At 31.3% G+C, this 23,731-nt stretch overlaps 1 protein-coding gene and 1 pseudogene across 1 annotated transcript; one reads left to right on the top strand and one right to left on the bottom strand.

Annotated features, from left to right (window-relative positions):
* Nucleotides 1-4,958: 4,958 nt before the first annotated feature.
* Nucleotides 4,959-10,823, bottom strand: LOC106777651 (transmembrane protein 50 homolog). Its single transcript, XM_014665323.2, has 5 exons — nt 10,666-10,823; nt 6,723-6,877; nt 6,558-6,645; nt 5,725-5,877; nt 4,959-5,210 (listed from the first exon to the last, which is right to left on the bottom strand). The coding sequence occupies exons 2-5, from the start codon at nt 6,853-6,855 to the stop codon at nt 5,177-5,179; spliced, it is 408 nt and encodes a 135-aa protein (XP_014520809.1). The 5' UTR covers nt 6,856-6,877; nt 10,666-10,823; the 3' UTR covers nt 4,959-5,176.
* Nucleotides 10,824-11,469: 646 nt separating this feature from the next.
* LOC106752880 overlaps nt 11,470-23,731 on the top strand; it is a 14,196-nt pseudogene continuing 1,934 nt past the window's right edge.

Genomic DNA, 23,731 nt, shown 5'->3' with positions numbered 1-23,731 from the left:
TGATAATTTCTTCTCAGTACGCACTTTTAAATCTTGCTTCATTTTCTAGCAATTTTGTACTCTTACATATTTAAGATCTATTATTTTCCAAAATATTCTCATTGAGTATCTTAACTAATACTGTTATAATATATCTTTTGAGAATTCTTTGTAGTTTCTAATGAGGTTTTACTATGTTTGATTGAGTATAATCTAAGTTAGGGCCTTGTCAAAATCTATTGATCTTTTCCTAGGATTAGTTGATTTTTTTGTCAACACAAAAAACTAGTTTTATGTACTCCTTTAAGTGTTGAACTCATATTTTGTGTTCAATACTTTCGATGAATAATATGAAGAATTTGTTGAGTATATTTCAATGACAACTTAATGTAATTTGATGATAATGTTGTTAAAAAGAAATTTCCTTGATTGAATTAATTTTATTAATATTCAAGTTTCAACAATAAAAAAGAAGATAAAAGATGAAGAGAAGCAGTTAAGCTCAAAGTATGAAAATAGATTAATATTATTTTTTGATCAAGATTTATTTCTCAAAATTGTGTAGGAATACAATTTCTATTATCAATTTCTCACTAAAAAGTTCTTCTTTCAAATTTTAAAATTTTTTGCACACTTTTCCATACTTAAATTCATCATGTTATTCATGGGACTATTTGATGGACCAATTTGACCAATATGATACTTCTGAATGGCTCATCACCCAAAATTCACATGTACAACATATATTTAAAACAAAATTCCACTAACATCACAATTTTCATGCACCTCATATATTTAATTTTGAACAAGCCAAAATCATAGACAAACTAATCAATCTTAAAAAACGCACAAAATATTATTAACTTCCTATACTGGAATAAAAACCCCTAATTCACAAGTTGCTCTTAGAGCTTTTACTCTTATAGAATGTCCTAACTACCTACACATACATCAAATCATAGAAGTAACCATATCACCATGATCACAACTAAATATAAATTCACTTTGAACTATTTTGAGACATATGAACAACTTAGCTTTAATATCTTTACTAGACATTAAATACATAGATAATCCTCTATTCTTATGTAGAACTATTAGAATTATACAGAACATATATATTTTTATTATATACTTATATATATTTATAAGAAAATCTACATACATACAAAAAAAATTACTACCAATTTCTAAATAAGTAACAAATATATAGTAGTCAAGGTGTTACACTTTGGACCCAAACATTCTTGGCTAAACACAAGTAATTTTTGGAATGCAACCAATCCTGAATAAGATCAATTATTTTTGAAAAATAATCACTCCTAAATAAAATTAAATATTATTTGGAATATTATCAATTCTACCTAAGATCAAATATTCTTTAGAACACAATCATTCTTAGATAAGACTTGAATATTACTTAAAACATGGTTAAGGTCAAATATTCTTTACTTACTCTTTTAAGTTGCTCGTAAGTACAAACAATATTCTTTTTCAAAAATACAAAACTAATAATTGCTTAAAATTACAAGAGTTTATTCTCATTTTTGTTGATTTTTCTTGTTCATATTATATAGAAATTAGAATAAAAGAACCCTCGTAAAATCTTTTAGGCCTTATTCACTTGAGTGGATTTGAGAAAAGTAATTGAGTGGATTTGAGATAATTTGAAGATAATTTTTTTTTTGTTATTTATTTGAGTGAATTTGAAGGTAATCGAGAATGAATTTGGAAGTAAATTTTTTTAATCTGTTACATAAATTAAATCTTACACTAATTCTCATAAATTTTACTTCCAAATCCACTTTCGATTACCTTCAAATTCACTCAAATAAAAAACAAAAAAATCATCTTCAAATCTTCTCAAATTTACTGAATTACTCTTCCTTAGAGTTTTTGTGAGATAAACTGACAATCTTCTTCTGCAATTATTATTTTCCGGTACTTGGAGCTTAGAGACACAATAAATACTCTTAATTAAACATTACTTATGTATGATTTCTTTGCACAAATCCTCTTATACGCGTGGTATATCGAGCCTAGGGTAGTTTATTTTCACTTTAAGCAAAACAACTGATATAGCTACCTGATTCCATAGAATCAAGATTCCACCATTTTCCAAAAAAGAATTTGTTTACATGAAACAACTTTTAGCACTTTTCAATGGATCTTGATAAAAAAAAAAAATATTGTGATATTCTCTTGAAAAAACGAAGAAGCGAACAATCTTTGCCTGTGCAAAATAAGCAAGTATAAACTTAATGTGTGCTATGAAATTATCAAGGCTTGGTACGTCAAATGAAATGTGCTTATCATCTTCCCAAACAAAAGTTTCAGACGAAGAACATAAACAAAGCACTTGCATTTATTCAGTCATATTACTTGCATCACTTAGACAAGACATCTAGACACCTATGTTGTTTAAATGCATAAATTTTAATACTTGAATCTGTTTAACAGAATTTGATGCTTACGAATTGTTTCGGTATGTAAGGTTGAGAATTACCTCTTCACAATTTGATCTAGCAACTTTTTCAATATCCTTCAGTCTTCTATTGTAGAGTTCAAATTCGAGTAGTGGGTATATCCTAAAGACGCTTTGATGTTTTAGTTAGTTTTTAATTACCGATCGTTTATTACAGTTGTCTTAAATGTCCAATAAATACAACCACTTACTTCATCACCCTACTTCTGTATTTTATAAGTTTCGAAGTGAACTTTTAATTAAGTTGATCCAATATCATCTAAGTTTTTACCTTGTTAATAAAAGAAATAAGACTTTTGGGTCGAATAGTCACCGACTTAGTATTCGACCATTCAGTTCATTTATTCGTACTTTTTCTTGAAGTTGACTTCTTATATGACCATTCGGTTCATTTATTCGTACTTTTTCTTGAAGTTGACTTCTTACATGATTGATCGAATGGTAACGGTACCCAAATTATATTTTAATCCTTTGTTGTTTAAAAAAGTCTATTAAACTTTAATCTAATAACTTAAAATTTTAAACTTTAATCTAATAACTTAAAATTTTATAATTGTATGTTGGATTTTATTTCTTTTACTATTAAGATGATCCAATAAGTTACTCTAAAATGGTGTTGAATGTAAAAAAATTTCTCGCATTTTTTACTTCACATTTTGCCCACATCTCTTTTTTATTTTAGTGTGTTATGGATCTATCTACCCAATTATCAATATTATTAAAATTTATTTTAAAACCAGTATAGGTCTAAAGTTCTAAAATAAAAATTTACATGAATCTCAATACGCGGTATAGGTCTTCGATAACAACCCGAAAATCATCCTATTGATTAACACTACACTTAGTCACTCCCACACGTGGTAAAGATCTTCTCGTAACTTTGAACACGTGTTAAACGTGTCTTTCATGGAGAATACATTTGAATTGGTAAAATACATTACAACAACATACATAAATGCAATATTTGGAAATGAGTACTCATGGAGGCCTAACAACAATGTACAAACTTCCTATTATAAATAAGAACAACTCGTGGCTTTCCAAATCTTAGGGTTAATTCACCATATAAATTAGAGTGTTTCTTCATACGCCTCCTTTTTTTTTTCTGCATCCCTATAAAACTCATGAATCCCCGAATTGGGAAAAATTGAAATTTTAATAATAAAAAAAGTAAAATATTATCCTGAACCTCTTTTAAAAATACATTTCAAATTACATAATTAAAAAAAAAAATCTAGATCGTAAACATGTTCCAAAGTATATTAAAAAAATACATTCGAAAAGAAATATACCTCTCCAAAAATACTTTGTACATTTCAAAATGTAATTAAAAGAATTGCCACTAAAGATATTTTCGAATATGATCTTACATTAAGAAATTTTTAAAATTACATATCAAAATTTATATACCGAAAATTATTTCCATGAAAATACCTTCCAAAATATACATTAAAAATTATAAGAAAATATATATTTAAAAAAGTATCTTCGGATTCATTAATACTTCCTTAAATATACATTCCAAAATGCACAAAGAAAATACATTATGAAAAGATGAATTGAGAATGCTTAAATCTCTCTTCCAGGAGAAAAACATCCATGGAAATTCCACACCCAAATATCCGTCTTCTTAAATCATCCTCCATTCACCTAAACCCCAACCCCGCACAACACCTACATGTAAGGGTTTTGGATTTGGAAGGGAAAGCTGAAATGGAAGGTTTCAAGAACCTCCCTCCCATCAACGACGACCACCACTAGAAGAAGTGTAGGGACTGAAAGAGGTGCAATAGCTAGAAATGGTGCAAGGGCTGAACACTGCCTAGGTATACATAAGAAGAGGAAAAAAATTTCATTTCATTAAGGCTATGGGAGGTGGAGGAACATACAGCAATGGATTAGGAAAATTATCTAATTACCTAAATAGATCATTTTTTGTTGGAATCATTCTCAAGTTAGTGACATCACCATACGTGTAGATTTGAGAGTTCTTTTGGTACCATGTCAAATGCATATAATACGTTTACTTATCGAATTGTACATTCATGTTGCTACAGATGTCTAGATTTTGACATATTTGTATAAACCATTTCAATACATTAAGGAGAAAGGAAACATATTTAAATAAACCTTTCCACCAGCGTATCGAGTTATTGACTCAAGCTGAGTATGCATGGGCTTTCATACCCTTGCTTACCTGGAATTGTAATTATTCTGCTGGGCTTTGGCCCATTTATATAGTTTTTCAAAGAAGCAGCAACTGTTAAGAGTATAAATGAAGGACGACATAATTGTTTATGTGAATCACTGCCAAGTACCACCTAAGGTGTTCAGTGAATAATGTTGTTGACAAAAGCTTTCGTACACAACATTATAAATCCTCGAGAAAGTTTTTCTAGCAATCAACATATTCTCAATTATAACCGTAAAGAGCTTCCTTTCATATATGCTCTGAATTCAAAAATACCGAGACAATGGGTGGGGCGTGCGGGGATCTTAATAAATACCAACACCATGCGATTGAAATTACTTCAGTTAACATATCTTTATCAATAAACACCAATATACCCAGAGGCTCAAGATTGTTAGCACAATTTACATTTACCGATTTACATAAGCCAGCTATTTTCCGTTACATAAAATAAACAAGATAATACATGTGTAGACATAACCTGGTCAAGTTTGACGCTCGAAGTCATATATTGGTGCACCTTATTCAGGATGAGAAGTCCAATATACCAGTCCACTGTATGCAATCAATTCATATTAAAATATAAGTAACGAAGAAGAAAATAAAAAGTGCAGTCATTCATGCTCCAAGGAATATAAACAATTTTAAAGCTTTAACAGATGGAATCCGAGGAATACTTAGTTGGATTTTCAAGCTGTTTTTCGATAAATTTATTTACAATCAAGACATTAGAAATTAGGATCCTAATAGTTAATTGCTATCCCAAATAGACAATTGAAATAAAATTTAGGTGCAAATGCGAACAGATCAAAAATCGTTTTGAAAGAGCTTTCTAAATAAACTTCCGTGAACATCTCTTTATCATTTTTAGCCTTCTACGCTTATAATGTTTTCGACACAAATTTTCAATTGCAAAAACAAGGTACTTTTGCATCACAGGTGGAGCCTGAGCCAACATAAGGCTTTTAGACAATGATAAATATCTCCATGTGATTGCATCAGTTTTCAAGAGAAGCAAGACAGATGAAGAAGACATAGATAAACCATCACATGTTCAAATAGCACTTACCTGATCAAGACACAAACACACTGCAAAACACCTGCAACTCCAGTCCAAACTGAAGGTGCAGATTTATCAAGTGAATCTTGGATCAGTAGACCTGCTGATCCAGCCAATGAAACAAAGGATACAACATAGGCAATGAAGAGCCACAACTTTAATCTGTCGACAAGAAAGTTGTCAAAAGAAATTCATAAGACAATAAAGGGGAAGGGATACTTGGCGCTAAAAGCAGAAATAATACGACTATCACACATTGCCTAGTAAATTTGATGCAAGACACAACATGCACCTATGACAAAGGCGTGCTTCACTTTTACCCCTCTTGCATGTTCACATTTTCTGACAAATAAAATAGTGATGCCTGATGGACATATATTTTTGATATCATGTTCGTTATCTGCTTTCTAGTGGAATAAAGCTTTTGTTGTTATTATCCATTATCTGCTTGCACAGGCTAAGTACTAAAATGATCATGTCTCCTCACAATTAATCACTAGACTTCAAATTCAATGTGTTTCTATTCTCATTGATGGCAGTTTAGAGGAACGGTAAAAGTGAACGAGAACTTTTACCTCGAAAGTCTAGAAGCATTTAATTAGTGATCAGAGTTTTAGTAGGAAAATAGCACCTTTATGAAAAAGTAATGTCCAAAGATCAAGCATACTACAACTCAACTGTTCTTTTAACTTATTAGTTTGGACAATACAAACACAAAAACAGCCCAGACACAAAAATTACAATAACATTCCTCACAAAGTTGTCAGGAATATTACTCGAAAGATGAGACCTCAACCAGAGTGCAAGGCAAACATAAATTGACTAATAGATGTATTGAGTACCTCCACTCGCCTTCATCATAGGGAGAATAATCGATGTCTTCTTTTCTAACGCAATTGAACATCAAAGCCGCAAGAGATGCGAAAATTCCTTTAATCAAAAGTAGAATCGATTACTATAAACTCTAAAATTGAAAGAGCTAGAGAGATGAGAAATTGAGCACTCACCAGGAAGGTAGTGAAGGAAGGGAACAGAGATGGAGCTGCAAACGACGGCGTCGAGCCAGATCCACCAACCGACGCCGAAGACGGTGCCGGCGACGCCGGGGCCGAAGATTGCCCATAGCTCCAATAAGTCCATCTTCTCTTCTCTTCCGTCACACCTAATCAAACAACAATGTTAGCTTTATATACTGCAGTTATACATTGAGTATTGCACTATCTGGTTTGATTCGAGAGGATAGAAGGAGAAAAGAAGAGTATCGGCAACTTTTCTATACAGTTTAATTTAAAATTTGTATTTTTAAACTGAAAAAATTAAAATTTTCATTCTTACGATTAAAATCATTTTCCCTTTTTCTACATATAAAAAATAAAAAAACTCAAAATTATAATTATTATATTCCAAATATAAGTCTTGTTATAATTATACAATTACTTTCAATATCTTTATTAATTGAATTTCAAATTTAGTTACTTTCAATATCTTTAAAAACTATTTTTATTAATTCAATTTCAAATTTAGTTTCTAACCATTACTAAGCATAATAGTTATTTGTCAAGTATATTTTAAATTTATCTGTAAATGATTTTATTTATTTAGTTGATAGTCTCTTTTACCATATATTTTTTTAACTATTAATTTTTAAAGTGAATTTCAATATATTTTAAAACTTTTGTAGTAGACTATAATATTTAAAATTAGGGATTACAATTATAAAGTAGGGTTAGATAATTTAACCATCATTTTGGCATAATTTAAAAGTACGGGTCTAATATTTTGAAGTTGAGAGTGAAATTTGAAAGATGGGGCTTGATAATATTTTAAATCAGTTTTTATTATTTAAAACTATGGATTTAAAATATGAAATAAAGTTTAATATTTGCGAGGTAGGGATTATAATTTCAAATTAGGGCTTAATACCTTAAACCAGGGATTAAAATTTTAAAACAGACCTAATATTTTTACGTGGGGACTAAAATTTTAAAACAGACTTAATATTTTAAAGTAGGGATAAAGATTTTAATGTTTGGTATGATATTTTAAACTACAAATATAAGTTTTAAACTAGGGTTTAATTATTTTGTAGTGGGAATTATAATTTTAATTATAGTTTAATAATTTGAACCAGGAGTTAAAATTTTAAAACAGACTTCATATTTTAAAGTACGGATTACAATTTTAAAGTTTGGTTGACTATTTTAAACTATGGATTTTACTTTTAATGGTCGAATAAATTAGGATTTTATATTTTGAAATATGTTTTAATATTTTGAAACTAGTGGTTGAAATTTTGAAGGTTTAATAATGGAAACTAGGTATGGAGATTTTAATATTGTTGTTATACTGTTATGTATGTTCAGTGTTTTAATATGTAATTTTATAATAGGGTTTAGAATTAAAATATGTATTCGTTAAGATGTGATTAATACTGTTGTGTTTTGTTGAGTATCTTAACAACTTTGAGTTGTATGGCACAAATGTTAGCGTACTATTGAGTCAAGATTAATTGAAGCATATGTTTAAATAACAAGTAGAAACACAACATTATGTTGTCCTTGATCACCACAATTAGCACTAATAATGTGATTCATAGCTAAAGTGATAGAGGGCACAAAAGCCCAGCAAGTTCGATGATAAGCTCCTCATCATATTCTAACATGTACCACAATACACAACTAAGATAAAACAGCAAGCAAGACTTCTTTTTACAGAAAACTGGAAAAAAATTATAAATGCGAATTAATGTGAAATTCCGGAATCCTAACCCAAAATGTTAAAAGGGAAACAATACCTTACAAGTACAAGCAAAATTGCCTAACAAGCATCATAACAAAAAGCGGCAACAAATACAAATCAAATCAAAGGTGAATGTGGATCCATCATGACAAAAACAAGGATTAATGGATTACAAATTCTGACATTAACCCAAAAATTTTAACCTCTGAAAAGGTATAATGCAAATCCCGCTCAAGTAAGCCCTTGCCAAAGTATTGCTGCCAAAGCCTGGCTTATTAGTTTGTTAAAATACTTCTTTTTAGGTCTGGTCTGGTCCGATCGACTTAACCTGTTAGTTTGCCAAAGTTTTTACTTGTTCATTTCCACCAACCCAAACATTGGACACTTGTCAACATCTCTTAATTTCTTTGCTCTTCCATGTCTTTCCTCTTGATAACAGCCAAACACTTTGGTAACCACCCTCAAAAGCTAGTCATTAAAGGAGAACAAAACATTTAAATACTCTGCCAGGCAACTCATACAACTAAATGTGGGACTTAGGCACCACATACTACCCAAAGTCCCCATCATAGCACCGTTCCTAAAAGAGGATGTCTCAACAAATTAAACTAAATGATACTTTGCTTAATTACATTTCACTTAACTTTCCAATGGGTCAAAAGCCTCCCTAACCCTCTCCAAATACATTGACAACCAACTCTAATACTAATTGGTAAGCACCCAAGCATTTGGAGAACTAAAACTTAAAAGCTGGCTATTAAGGGTGGCGAATCAAACACTCAAATATTCCACTAAGCATCCCATCCTACTCAAGTCCCTACCAAAGCTACCAAGCACACCGTGAAACAGTAATATATAAACTAGTACCTCTAAACCTAAAACAAGGAAATCATTTAATCCAAACCGTATCAAATGATAAACAATAGAATAAAAAAGTATTTGACTCAACAAGTTTCATTGCTGAGCTTGTTTAGTTATTGTAGTAATCTAATATGCAGTCTTGAAACAACTACAACATACAAAATATCAAAAAAGGCCAACTTGATGACAACCTTTTTATTTCCAGAAACATCAAATAGTCAAGAGAATTCAGTATCGTCCATTTATACCATAAGTTGTGTCCAGTCATACCCGATATAGGATCTTAAAAATAAGGGATGAAGTTCATTTGGCATCATACAACCAACCATTGATTTGGATTTTGAAGTCTCAATGTAGTACTAGATAGGAAGCAGTAAAAATATTAAGTCATAACTTCTGCATTCTAATTTCAATTTTCACAGATTTTAAGGTATAGCATAAGAAAAAAAAAATTAAAAAGGGGAAAAAAGAATCATTCAACAGCAGTATAAAATTTTCCCAGTATTACTAGTTACTCACAAACAAGGTTTTAATAAATAGTCCCCAACCGCCACAACATCCAGGGTTTTCAAGTATCTGCAACTGCAACACATCCGCAACTTATAACATTTCTCACAAATCTTACCATCAAGAATCCTCAGTTTACGAAGTCAACTGGACAAAAATAATATCACATCGGACTGGCGCACCCACCATTTCATAGTGAAAGGGAATAAACAATAGACCATTTATATTTTTGTTTTCTAACAACACATTACCATCAAGACAACGTTTGAGCAAACTTCAGCGTATAAGAAAGAATACACTTAAACAGCTGTCAATAAGTCAGCAGTACATTTTTGGTTCTGGAGAGAAACAATGCCCCGCACGCACATATGACACAACAAAAACTTAGTGGAAATTTACAGAACATAACACCAGCCAAAGAGCCGGAACGAAATTATCCAAATTCCAAATTATTGAAATTGTTCCTATTATATTGAATTTCCTTACCTTACAAGTAGAGATTGAAGTTTTCAGAAACACATTTATAAGCGGAAATATCGATTAGAACATGCAAACAGACAATTACGTCACTGTTGCGAATGCGGAACAAAGATGAGACAAAACTCTAAAGAAAGGTTCACTATCTTAAAACGTTTGCGGAATTCAACATCGTGAATCTGTTATAGTCTAAGGAGCGTGCGCAAACCTAATCGTCAAACGAAAATTTCTAAAAGAACGTAAACATTTTCGAAATTGCAAAGGAAAATGAAAGTAAATGAGTAAAAGATGAATTAGATGCATCAGAGATCATGATTACGGAGAGTGAGAAAAACCCTCGCGAGAGGGAACGGAAGGGATGAGTACCTGAAACCGGAATTCTCCGAGAAACGGATAGAGAGCTGTGGTTTGGTTGAAAGAGTGAAAAATGAAATCCGGAACAGACTGGCACTGCAACCCCTAACCTACACAACACTGGTATCTTCTTACTTGTTCACATTTTAATACGACTGCATCCAAATGAAAAGAGAAAATGTTGTGTTATATGGGCTCATGAGCCTCACATGTTCTACTATATCAGGCTTTCGCTTCTTACACATCCATTATTATAACTTGCTTGACGCTAATATCAAAAATACTAAAATAGCCTTGGCGTATATAAAATATTAGAATAAGTATTCTAGACAGTTCATTGTTAGAGTGGATGTATTCTTTACTTTTGGTTTGGAGCTAAAACTCCTAAAAGCTATAGGTATACATACAATAATTATGGGGTGAAGGAAGTAAAACTAGCTCCTGCGAAACTTGTCACAAAAAGCCTATGGATGTTGCTCCTTCTGCCTCCTCATTTCCTTCCTCTACCTCTCTAACTTTCTACATTTTTTTATTACAAAAATAATCTTTTTTTTTCTTTTTTAACCTTTTTATTTTATTTTTAGTTTTCTACTTTTTTTTCTCACTTTTATTCTCTGTTCACAGTCGCACTCCTTCCTAAAACTTTGAGATATGCCTCTTTTTCTCCTATTTCCGTCACACTTTCACTCTCTCCTCACAGTCTCACCCTCTCCTAAAACTTTGAGTTCCGCTTCTTTTTCTCCCATTTCCATCACACTTTTTTCTTTGGGTAACTTCTTCTAAACTCTTCAAACTCTACCTATCTGTCGTGGTGCGATGCGGTGGTGTGCTGTTCGTGGTGTGGTGGTTCGCACTGGTGGTGTGTGGTGCACATCGGGGCATTCGTCTATCAGGTGCTTCGTTTTTTAGACTTTGATATGAATGACCTTAGATTTATTGAATATGTGCAAGGTTTGTTGGTGTTTGGTATTCTGGTGCCTTTCCTGTGTTTTGTGTGTGTTCTGTGTGCAGGAAGACGATGACCCATAATGCCAGAACGGATGTCGCATATCCGTTTGGCCTTGAAACGGATGTTGCATATCCGTCGACGAATGTCGTACATTCGTTTCAAGGCCAAACGGATATGAGACATCCATTTTGGCTTTGGGTGGTTTTCTCCCCCATTTTCTATTACATTCTTCGCTTCATAGATATAGTATTTGAAAACCTTCTCTATTGACCATTCCATGAAAAGGTGCCTTGATCCTTCTCACTTTATTGGAACTTTTTTTCCTATCTTATGTTTGTCCCAATTCACACTGCTATCTTTTTTTCCTAATAGTTTTCCATACAAAATCACGATACTACTGAATCATCATCTTTCATTATGCCTGATTGATGCCAATTATGTGTATAAATTGTGACTAACTATTTATCATGAATTTTTTAGTTTTTTTTTTCTTTGTTTGAGTATTCAGTTGTCTAATATATGAACCAATTGTTTGTATTTGAGATTCTTCTTTCTATAGCATAATAATATTGACATAATACGCAGAAGTTGTTTTCCTGTTCCTCTGTTTTTTGCTTGTACTCCTTACTATCTATTTCTTCATCATATACAAATACATGCATGTTTGTAGGTTTACTTGTGAATGCAATGCAACAACCACCTCCAACGCAACTTTTCTATGAGTTATTGTCATAAAATAAATGGTAATTGAAAATATATATATTTGGTACTTCTTGCAGGAATATGACATGTTTGATTTTCAACAGCAATAATCCAAACTTCACTCACTCAAAACTTGTATGCTGGTTAATAGAATTGAACTAGAGTTTGAACTGTTTGAATTCAAAACTATTAAATCAAAATTAACAAGTATCATGTGTACACTATTTCACTTTTTGTGGAACACAAGTTACAAAAACATTGCTCGCTTCCATCTTGAGTTTCATCTTAGTAGCTGATGCAAAATACTTACTTCTTACAGTTGAAAGAAAGGGAAGATTTTGCTAGACGTTGCTTCCCAGTGGTAGTTGTGTTTACGCTACTAGTGGTTGGACTGTTGTGCATCTGAAAAACAGAAGTATGTCAGATGTCGAAAAGTCTTGATTGAACATTATGCCTACATTAGCTATGATCTACAAGTAGCACTTGCAAAATTGGAAAAATTATTTAGCTTTTTTGGCTAAAATATAAACAACAAAGACGAGTAATATTGTTGTATTATTGAGTTTCATGTCACTGGTAGAATAAGCCCATGGCAATGTCGAAGGTCACAGGTTTAACTCTAGCCCCACCCATCACTCCATAATCCACAAAGAAAACCCAGAGAATAAGCAATAAAAAGAGAAATGTCTTTTGATCAAAGACACACAAGAAATGGAAGAAACCTAAAGTTCAATTACAATGAGGAAACTACAACATACCATGAACGAAAGAAGTCTTGTTAATATGTTGCATTCATAAATTGAAAAGACCAGTATAAAGTTATAAAGTGAATAATAATCAACATCTGTTATTCGCAGATATATTCCGCAAGAAAAAAGAATATATAAACATTTTCAAAAGTCAAAGGAGAATAAACTAGAACTTCATAACTAGAGCTTTCTGATCTTGATATAGGCCACATGGAATTCCAACTTTCTGGATGAACTGCAAGCGCAAAAAATCCCACGTAAATATAAAATTGTAATATGTGTTACTTGTTATATTATTAATTCTGGGCGGTAACATATAACAATCGTAAACCTCCCTTAAACAGATGTTGACATTCGTCGACGGATGCTCATATCTGTTTAACGGAGCTTTCAACGTTATTAGGGTTAGCTTTTATTCATGCACTTTTTTTAAAGTCCACTACCTTCGTAGAGATGATTGAATTTTTGTAACCCTCAAACAATTCCTTCCACCAATCTCTCACTCACCACACTCTCACGCCAAAGAAAAGAGAAAGAATTTCATCACGAAGGAGTAAGAATAAAAAACATAAATGTAAAAGAGTAAAAGAGATTCAATAATAGGTTATGTGGGGGAGTGGGTAAAAATTATAAGATTTTAACCCTAAAGGATAAGATAGGAATAGAAAAATAGAGTGAAAGGTAAAAGAGGAAGCGGGAAGGTGGAGTGAGCAACACCCAAAGCCTATTCATTTGCTTTGTGTACTAGGTTTTTTTTTTCTTGCATTTCTAGTATTACTAATTGCACCTCCATATTAAAAGAAAAAGGATAAAATAATTTCTCTCTTACTTCCTCCACCACACCCCCAACCTCACACTCTTACTTTCTCTCTTTCTCTTTTATTCTCCTCTTTCTCTTTCCCTAATTTCTCATCTTCCTTTTTTTTCCAATTTATCACATGTTGCTTGGTTCATGGTGGGTTCATGGTATTGTAGAGTTTGGTGCTTCCTTTATTGTTGTCTTTAATCCAGGTTAGTGATTTTATGCGCCTTTGTTCTGTGTTAAATGAAGAAGAAGAGAAACGCCAACTGCAATGGATATGGGACATCCGTTGAGCCTTCAACGGATCGATATCCGTGGACAGATCTCGAGATTCGTTGAAGGCTCAACGGATGTCCTATATCCGTTGAAACCTTTCAACGTTTTGACTGTTTTCCTCCGTTGAAGGTCGAACGGATCTCCCATATTCGTTGAGGCCTAAGCGATTCATTTTCTTGTTTTTTTTAGGTTATTAATTTAATTTTATTTAGGTTGTTAATTTTTGTACATTTATTTTAATTTAATATTTTTCTATAGTATTATTTATTCAGATTTCCAAGATTTCTTTTATTTATTTTTTTTACTTTTTAGTTTATTAATTTATTGATTTGTAAATTAATTTTTAGATACTTCTAAAGTTAAGTAATTATATTTTAATTATAATTGTATTTTAAGTAAATTATGTATTTATAATTAAATTAATTTTTGTTTTATTTAATGAAATTAATTATTATTAATTTAATTAAAGTTAATTGATTTTGTTTTGAGTTGTTTTATTTTTAAAGGAGACAACAAGAAGGAAAAGAAGAAGAATTTGATTTCTGTGGAAGTGGTAGAGTGTGGGGTGCATTCATATATTGGGAGAAGGAAAAGAAGAGGAATTTGATTTCCTTAGAAGTGGTGGAGTGTGGAAGTGCATTCATATATTGGTGGGATCATTAATGAAGTAGTTGGAAGTTAGAGAAAGTTAAAAATTTTAACCATCACATTAAATATTAGGTTTAATATCTCGGTAGGTTCATATTTTCGCCCTGAATCTCAATTACGTCCCTTTCTTTTTTAAAATCTCAATTGGATCCTTATTTTTATAAAATTGAAGCAATTAGAGATCTGCCGTCAAATTTGACAAACGACCGTTTAAATTTGGATTACGTGGCATGGTCAATTAGTTCATTAATCTCACGTGGCATTGAAAATGAATTTTATATTAAAAAATTGGATTACAATGTGGCAAAATCAGATTTTAGGAAGGGTAAAGTGGGCAAAACGAATTCTGTGTTTCATTCGTTAAAGATATGGTTTTTATATTGTTAATCAATCTCTTAAGCATTTATGCCTCTCATCCAAACTTTTCTGATGTTCCATCTTCTTGTTGTGAGCGAAAGGTATGTTACATTGAACTTAAAGAAAACCTTGTTGTTGTCCATGAATATCAAGTCACAAGTCTTACCATCTCATACCATCTCAAGGACACTTGAAATCAAGTTATCTGATAAGCAATTTGCATAAATGATGGGACCCCTTCCTTACAATAAAAATCTTCAAATAGCTCACCGCACAACACACATAAGCATTGGTTTTCATCTGCTACAACCATAGCATCCTCTTGACTTTTGTCTGCTTCATTACAGATGAATTACAGATGCTGCTTCAGGACACCGATACAATAACATACAGGTGCTGGCATGGTTGACTCACCACAAGCCACTTGGTTTAAATAGATCTGCAGAGAAAACAATCTGAAACGTAGAGAATCAAATCCCTAATTCCCATATGAATCAATCTGGAGATGAATCAAATCCCTAATTCCCTGATGAATCAATCTGCAGAGAAAACAGATGAATCAAATCCCTAATTCCAATTTTAAAAAAAAAAACCCTAATATGAAATAGCAACCAAGAACGCGATCCCCACCACCCACGAGAACGACCACTGAGATGTCGAAACAAACCCTCCTCTTTGCACCACGAATTGGACTGACCAACGACCTTGTGCAGTCACCGCGACCTTGCTGCACCATCGATTTGTTATCGTCACACCTCCGCTGCACCTCCACAAGGACTCTGCCTTTGCTCGAAAACACAAAATATTCTTGCTCCTAACGTTGAGTTTGTTCGCGTCAAAAGTGAAAGGGAAGAAGTTTCAAGCTTCTGGAGTTTTGCGTTTAACTGGAACAGAGAATAAGAGATGGGAAAGAGTTTTCCCTTACTGGAATAGAGAAGAAGAGATGGGAAAGAGTTTTCCCATATGCCACCCCAGGGGCTAAACTTAGATTTTTGCATTTTCCCACTTTGCCCTTCCCTAAATCTGATTCAACCGAAATTTTTAAAACAAAACGCCACGTAATCCAAATTTAAACGGTCGTTTGTCAAATTTCATGCAGACCTCTAATTGTTTCAATTTTACAAAATTAAGGATCCAATTGAGATTTCGAAAAAAAAAAAAGAACTTAATTGAGATTCAGGACGAAAATAGGGACCTACCAAGATATTAAACCTAAATATTACAGTATCCTGTTTTTGTTTGTCAATATACTATGTAATACATTCATTTCATGTGTTTTGATAAGTTGGTTTTAGAAATTGTATTCCAAAAATTTTATTTTAAAAATCATGTTCTAAAAATTCAAGTTTTTTCAAAATATTTTCCAAATATATAATCTTGGGAAGTTACAAGTTTCAAAAGATAAAAGAGTCATTTTGAAAATTATGAGGGTGCAGCTAGATATTGGGAGTGTAGAAAGTAAAAGCTTGTGTGCTCATTGTTGTTTTCCCAAATTAATAAACAGGTGTTTCTTTATTAATTAAATTGTGATATTCACAGTTAAAAAATTAAAGTTTTTACTATCAACCCGAAAAAAAAATCATTTTTGATAGGACTTTTATGAAACTACTTCAACATCGGTAACTTATCACTCATACTAATTTGTAATTAAAAAACAATATTAAAATCAGTATTAGTGTGTTTTAATTAAACTGTTTATTCTAAAATATATAAACAGGAACAATTTCCTTCTAACAGCAAAATAAATAAAGAATTAATCGATTAAAAGTATATTTAATGAAATTCTTTATCAATTTTCTTCCTTTTGTTCATATTTTTATAACCACTTTTTATTGTGCATCTTCTTTCATTCTTGGTAGGTATGATGATTGAATAAGGTAAGAAATAATTTATTATTATTGTTTATATTATATAAAGAGATACGTCGTTTGATAAATTTTTTATTATCTTTTAATTAGATAATTTTATCTTTTAATGAATAAAAATAATTTATTTATGTAATAAAATAAATAACTGAATAATTTTTCTTTACTTAAAAGTAACTAAGATTAATATATATATATATATATATATATATATATATAAAATAAAAGATAGTAAATTTATTATTATAATTATAAATTTATATATAAATAATTTTTTAATTTAATTAATAGTACTTTTTATTTTATTGCTAATTTTTTATTTAAAAAGTAGTTAAGTTAAGAAAATGGTCAAGTAGAAAAATGGTTAAATTTTAAAAAGAATCACTTAAAGGATGAATTTGGTCAAATAATTATTTTATTAAAAATATATTTTATGAAGGATAAAATTAGAAAACAAATATAGACATCACAAATAAGAATATTCTTTATATATAGGTATAGATAAATCTTTCAAAATCATAAATATAAAGGAGATAACTATATCAACACAAATAAATAAGAAAGTATAAGATAGTGATTTATAAAAACACCATAAAGTTATGTATCATCACAAATATTAACAATAACTCATATAACTCAATTTTGTTATCAACCCAATGACTCAAATAAATAATATAGAATTTAGAATTTGACTCTACTTTTGAAATACTAATGTATTAAATAGACTTAAAAGATTATACATATGTCATATTATCATCCCTCACATAGAGCCACATAATTAAGAACAAGTCCTCCACTCATATGACAAAGTAAATTCCTTCTATTTACAAGACAGGTTTTTTCACACCAACTCCTTATATTATGAACATTTATCAACTTTCAATACTTAGATATCTTTCTTTATATGAGTCTAGTACTAATTAAGTTAAGATAATCTCATACAAATCATTATTAATACACATCCTATAATATCAAATGTAGTATTTCCACTATTGAAATAAATACATTCACACATCAAACAATGTATTACAGTATATTACGACTCATGCTCTAGCTCTACTCGACCACTCACCCACACAAAAAGAGTAGAAAATGGTCAACAACCCCGCTCAGCTTAGCCACATATCCATCCAATTTATTTCAAATCTTAAAATATTAATTTTCACATATAAAATCTCTTCTTTCTCAGCACCATATTCTCTTACCCCACGACTGAATTACCTAAAAAAACACTAGAAGGGGGTTGAATAATGTTATAGGAATACTTTTGGTGAAGGAGACAATTTAATAGTTTTGTCAAGGATTGAAAAGTTTGCGTAATTATTTAAACTTTCGACTTTAAAATTTAGTTCAAACAGAAAGCCCTTTATAGTAAATGATTTTCAATCATTTAAATATGTTTTGTTGCAATGTTTTGATAAAACTAGCTCTTAGTAAAAGACGTTTGATGATAGGAGCTTTTGTAGCAGTTAAAGTAATATGCAACTACAAGATTTATAAGAAAATCGTTTAGAGAGAATAGAGCAATAAACACACAATTGTTTTTATAACTACTTCGCTCCACCGAGCTACGTCCAGTCTCCTGTAACACTTTAGAGGATTCCACTATAATCTTCAACAAGATTACTACTGAGTATTCTCAACACTCTGGTATCCCTAGGCACTCCAAGTAACCATTGTTACTTTGACTGGTATTGAGTTTAACTCACTCTTAGTTGAGCTGTAAGATCCAGGAAAAATAGGAGTCTTAGAAATAAGGTAGTCTTGTGACTTTGGTGTTTTTGTTTGAAAATTAGTGTTATTGAGTGTAGTTAAAACATAATTGTTAGGTTCTTTTATTTATATTTTGGCTTAGGGGCAAAAAAGGTCTTTTACCCTTTTATTAATTAAGTGCAAGAAATTAAAATAGCGGGTGTAGAAAGGAAAAACATGCAAATTAAATAATGTGAGAATTTAATAAAATGATATTATATAAATCTTTTTGAAGATTTAGTTGTTGTTATTTTAAAAAGTAGTTGAAAGAAAATATGAGATGTAATCTTGATATTAAAAGATATATTATTATTGGAAAAGGATATTATTAGATATTCCAAATGATATTCTCTAATAGTGTTATATAGTTAATTAAAAGATATATTGAGATATTTTGTATATAACTAGATATTATGGTTAGATAATAATAACATATATAATATTGATAGACTTATCAAAATTAATTAAGTTAAAGATAAATTTATTTTATCTTATTTATATCTTAGTTGGTTGTTATTACTCCTTATGGGCTTTTATTATAAATAGAGTACGCTAGGTGTATTTTTGTGAAAAATGTCGAGTTTGATGAAGAATGGACGTGGACCAAGCCTGAGAAGCAGTGGAACATGTTAGTACTCAGAGAATAAGAGTAATGGTTATATTTAGGGTCAGTTTTGACATGTGATTGAGAGTTGGAGCCTGAATGAGTTTTTGGATGTATTTGAGTATGTGATTGATGAGCATGAGAGTGGAGGATAAGTCTACTTATTATACATCGTAAATCTTGGTTCTATCTACGGATATGTGTTTCCTTTTTCCTTGTGTGCATTGGAAGTGTTGTTCAGGTGTGGAACCTTCCTTGTTATGGGGTGATGGTGTGGTTATTGACCTTGTGTGGCAAGATTAAATGTTCCTTAGGTGGATTGTAGGACTACTTGAACAAATTTGTAGGGGAGCTTACAAATGTCATGTAGGGGGGGCTGAGTTCGTGTGATTTTTGAGCTTTTCTCTCGGTGTTGTTTGCTTGAGCTCCTTCTTTCTATATGTTATTCTCTTGATTCTCTTTCTGAATGATCTTCTATTTAAAGGCTTCTAAAAAAGATATCTGATAGACATAACTTTGCTTTGATCTTTGAGTTTCTTAGTCTTGTCATATTTAGTAGTAGTTGGTTAAGTCAACTTGTCAGAGGAAACTTGCTTTTTCAGTACTTTGACGGAAATAGTAAGTTCATTTTTCTGGCATGATTTTTGATGAAGAGAACATTCTGTTAATGTCTTATTTGTTCCTAACATCCACTTCTAATTTGTATAGGGTGTAGCAGGGGGATGCGTGTAATAGGTAAGTATGCACAAAGTTGAGTAGATATGCATGCACCAGATATGTCATTTCTCTTATCACTTTTGTTGTTTTTAAATTTTGAGCATTTAATGGCATATAATGCATATTCTGAACAATAAAGTGCTTTTTTACGTTTTCAACCATTAGTAGGATTTGATCATTTAATCTTTTCACTAAGATACCAAGCAGTTGATGAAGAGTTCACCGTTAAATGAAGTAGATCGTTTGACACATGGTATAGTCTAATCTATCGTTTAGCAAGGTGTTTTTCAACACAATTTTTTGGAATATCATTTGATACTTTTATCATGCTTTCCAAAAACACCGTATGACACTTTTATCTAACAAGATACATTGAGAGTTTGTTTTATCATCGCCTAGCGATCTATAACATTTTTTGCATTCAGTAAGACTCTCATTTACGCATTATTTAGGGAAACTGTTTAGAGGTGAGTATGTTCATACTTAGGTGTTTTACTTAGGCTTTGTCTAAGGTATTTAGGTTTCACAAAGAATTTTTACATATTACTTATATTTTATCTATGTTGATATTCTAATGATAACATTGTCTTATGCTCATTTTGTTTAATGTTGCTTGTTAAACTTCAAAACTCATGAGAGCGTTTAAACAATTCAGTCTTATAAATGATATTGTTTTAACAATCTCCTTATTTTTGTTGTTTAACAAATACACATCTAAATGATATGATTCTTCAGTCAGCATAGAAGTGTATTCTTTAAAAAATTATAGTCGTTTAAATATTTTGCAAGTTCATTTTTATTATTAGGTTGTCTTATATGCATGCGAGTTAGTTTCTATAGCAGTTGAAACAAATAATCAAAGCACGATAAATAATCAGAGCGTAATATATGTAAAAGACTAATATTTAAACACATAAACATAAACATGTTACATTAACATGAATGTGTATAGTGTTATGCATAAGAACTTCTAACAATCTGTAGACTCCCTCTGATTCTGTGTTATCCTATTATATCTTATCCTCTAGTATACTCCCTTTAAGTACATGCTATTAGATGTTGGTGTGTCTATCTTTGTCTATGTCTTTTCTCCCCCTTATTTGATAAATAACAAAAGAGGTGAAAGGAGAAGAAGAGACAACATCATCGCTCGACAGAGGAGAGGATTGCTCCTAGACATCATCACTGATAGATCATGGTAGAACATGATGATGATGCAGGAGAAATATGGTGGAAAAGAAGAAAAGAAGAGGAAGAGAGGGACCATGAAGAAGGATAAGAGAGAATGAGTGGTGATGGGGTTAGGTAAGGTGCAATTTTGAAGGGTGTAGGTTAGATGGGAGAACTACTTGCGTAAGGCAGGTAACTTCTGAATATGTATATAAGAAGGAGTTTTTGATTATCAAATGCATCTTAATCTGGGGATATGATAACATAAGGATGGTGATCTGGAGGTTCAAGATGTGGTTTCATTAGTTTAAATGATTGAGAGCTTGAGAAGTCAATAAGTATTGGGAGGACATTCAAGAGAGAGAGGAAAAGAATGAGAAAAAGCGGTACATGAGATTTTTCAGAGGAGTGGAGGTGTTGGGGGTGTTGGATAGGAGAAGAATGGAGTGGAGGTGTTAGTCTTAGGGGGACATTAGGATGAAATAGTCAAGAATAACTTTGTGTACTTGTGCTTACAAAAAGTAATGTTGTCTATTTGGCTGTAATTTTTTTTTATCGTAGTATAACCCTTATAAAGGATAATTGGATGTAGCCTTAAGAGTGAGGACGAACTAATATAAACATTTTATACCCTTCTTATTGTTTTACAAAATTTATCATTAGAAAATTATCAATCTCTAGAAAAGAAAGTCTTAAACTTTATTCAATTCCCTTTCCTAAAGCCATTTGTTACTTCAAATTAGTTGGAAAAGAAGGAAATGAATAAAATCATACTTGAATCAATTGCTATACAATAATTTCTACAATCATTTACTTTTTTTTTATAGAGATGCTTTACAATACTTTCTACAATTATTTACTTTTTTTTTATAGAAGTGGTCGTATAACTAACCAAACACAATTGTAGGTTGATTTTGACAAAAATAAACATGCATTGCAATAACACCAACTTGTAATTGTCTACACACAAAAGTAAACTATTTCACACCTACACCATTGCAAGTTTCTAAATTTTCCAAAAAGACACTAAAACAGTCTTAAATCTCGGTACTAAGATGCTTATAAAAGGACTCATTAACTTCATTTGTTGATTATTGATTCTATGAAAAAACTTTCTTCTTTCATGTAAATTGTTGCACACAAAGTCCTTCTTTAATTGATGGCAAAAAAAAAAAATTCTCTAGCTAGGACAAGCCAAATTTAGAAGCAAATCAAGCCATAAATTCATGGATGAAGATTGCGGAATTTGGTGGTTGTGAAAGGTGTTGATAACTTATGGTTTTGATGAGTTGTACGATGATGGCAGGTGTATTTGGTGGTTCTCTAAGAGAGGTTGGGCCAACTCTTGGAGGAAGGTCGCTAGAGGAGGCCACTTGGATTGCTCTAGCTTAGTGTGACCTTAAAAGAGTAGTATGGCACAAAAATGGCAACATAATTACTCTAAATAAAAGGTGATTACATGATGGAGAACACCTCTATTTATAGGCTAAGGTGTCTCAAAATGGGCTGAAACTTTAACCTAAAAGAGTCACCTTGGTTATCTTGGAGAGCAAGGAGAAATCCTCTCCAATAGGAGGGAGACATGTGGCAAAAATCCTCTCAAATGAGAGAGTGACATGTGGCCACTACCTATGGAAAAACTCATATTCCTAGAGTGACACATGGCCACTAACTAGGAGAAAAACTCTTCAATGGGAAGCTTCTACATGTCTAGGACAAAATTATTCTCCCTTGTTCTCCAAGCTTAGCCTAAATGTTGACCCCTTGGTCAACACACCCATTTTGGAGGTCCAAGCATAGTCAACTTTGGGCCTTGACCCTTTGTTGACTTGTTTGGTTAAAATCTTATTCTACTTGGTCCAAAATACAAGGCTCAATTGAAATCTTACACTACTAAGCTCATAAGGGTGTTGCTCCCTACACCTCTCCAAGTGGGACCTGTACCTCTCCAAGTGGGACCTGTACCTCCCCACTATTTTAATTTATTTCAAAAATATTCTACACCTCCCCACTATTTTCTTTTATTCCAAAAATACCCTACACCTCTCCACTATCCTTAACAATATTTCTCTTTCTCTCTCTATATTAATGAAGTATTTACATGGCTCATTAATGAAGCATTTACATGACTCAAATTTCAACTTGTGATATATTTTCTTAAATAAGTTTGATTCAATCTTATTTTTGCGGTTGAATATATTTTTTTTTTCAAATTACTTAATAAATGGTAAAATTTTGTTCTAAATTTCTAGAAAAATGTTTATATATGTGTGTGTTTTTTTACATACAATATCTATAATTTTTAACATTATATTATGTTTTAACTCACCAACATGTTTGACTCAAATAATATGAATAAAATATTTAATTTATTAGATAAATAATATAAAAATATTATTAAATACTTAAAATATAAAAAAAAGTTATTTGTTAAAGATTTAGAATTTATTTAGTTCTTTCGTCATTATAAAGTTAATATATAATAAT

The sequence above is a fragment of the Vigna radiata genome, chromosome 2 (assembly GCF_000741045.1).
Source record: "Vigna radiata var. radiata cultivar VC1973A chromosome 2, Vradiata_ver6, whole genome shotgun sequence".
NCBI lineage: Eukaryota > Viridiplantae > Streptophyta > Magnoliopsida > Fabales > Fabaceae > Vigna > Vigna radiata.
Note: the sequence above shows the minus strand (reverse complement) of the source record. Positions and strands in the feature narration are given on the sequence as shown.

Coding starts and splice junctions, on each gene's coding strand:
- LOC106777651 (XM_014665323.2), bottom strand. CDS start 6,855: ATGGACTTATTGGAGCTATGGGCAATCTTCGGCCCCGGCGTCGCCGGC. Junction 5,878..6,557: donor TATGATGAAGGCGAGTGGAG/GTACTCAATACA, acceptor TCTTGTCGACAG/ATTAAAGTTGTGGCTCTTCA. Junction 5,211..5,724: donor TGTGTTTGTGTCTTGATCAG/GTAAGTGCTATT, acceptor GATTGCATACAG/TGGACTGGTATATTGGACTT.